The 896-nt window shown below is 46.8% G+C and overlaps 1 protein-coding gene across 3 annotated transcripts in view; it reads left to right on the forward strand.

Annotated features, from left to right (window-relative positions):
* The window catches only part of SLC6A12 (solute carrier family 6 member 12), a 45651-nt gene that overhangs the window by 9981 nt on the left and 34774 nt on the right, over positions 1 to 896 (forward strand). For 2 of the 3 annotated variants that reach the window (XM_025209071.1, XM_025209070.1), the window contains exon 3: positions 414 to 548. The exons of the other annotated variant lie outside the window; for it this stretch is intronic. In XM_025209071.1, coding sequence (XP_025064856.1) covers positions 414 to 548 — 135 coding nt within the window. The remainder of the gene's footprint in view (positions 1 to 413; positions 549 to 896) is intronic. 3 annotated transcript variants of the gene reach the window in all.

Genomic DNA, 896 nt, shown 5'->3' on the forward strand with positions numbered 1-896 from the left:
GGAAAAGTCATTTTTGTTAGGTATAATAAGAATTCCCCCTACATTTCCCAACTTTGCTCAAACTTATCATGAAGGTTGTAAAAAAAAGGGTCAGCTCTCATTTCCCCCACAGCAATTTTAGCACTTCCAGATCCTGGCCAATACCAGATGCAGAAGTACTAAAATAGCCTGAGGCAGGTAGTATTTCCAGCGCAAGAAGAAATCGGAGAGCCTGTTCTCTTATAAGCTCCCCATAGCTCTGCAGACCAAGAGGGTCAGTTAGTTTAGACAAGCAGTTATATTCTGTGATCAGCCATGTCTAGAGGAAATATTCCACCTCCCTGGTTAGCATATCAAATGGCAGGGGGTGGTATGGAAATTAGTGACATGCTTAGTACAGATCCTTGCATCATTAACTGCCTCACTTTCTGCAGGTGCTTTCTTCATCCCCTACCTCATTTTCTTGTTTACGTGTGGGATTCCCGTGTTCTTCCTGGAGACTGCTCTGGGGCAGTACACCAGTCAGGGAGGCGTCACTGCCTGGAGGAAGATTTGCCCCATCTTTGAAGGTGAGTCCATTACTGGATAGCACTTCCTTTTAAGTCCTTCTTCTTCTCATCCTTCTTCCCTTCCTCTCCTCTCACTCTCCCTTCCTTTCCGTCCAGATTGTTTCCTGCAGTAGCACCCACAAGAATGATTAGCGTCTGCATGTAGTGGGCACTGGACCAACACAGGACAGGACATGGAGTGTAGCGTCCAGTTCAGGGAAGGTGCAGCAGGACAGTGGAGCTAACAGACAGGAAGAACAGGGGAAGAGAGGATGAAGTAAATGACTCTGAACACTGACACAGGCTAGAAAAATATCATCCGCAGGGGGCTAGCTGTAAATTCTCCATGGCCTCATACAGCTCTTTCCC

The sequence above is a fragment of the Alligator sinensis genome, unplaced genomic scaffold, assembly GCF_000455745.1.
Source record: "Alligator sinensis unplaced genomic scaffold, ASM45574v1 scaffold659_1, whole genome shotgun sequence".
NCBI classification, from domain to species: Eukaryota; Metazoa; Chordata; order Crocodylia; family Alligatoridae; genus Alligator; species Alligator sinensis.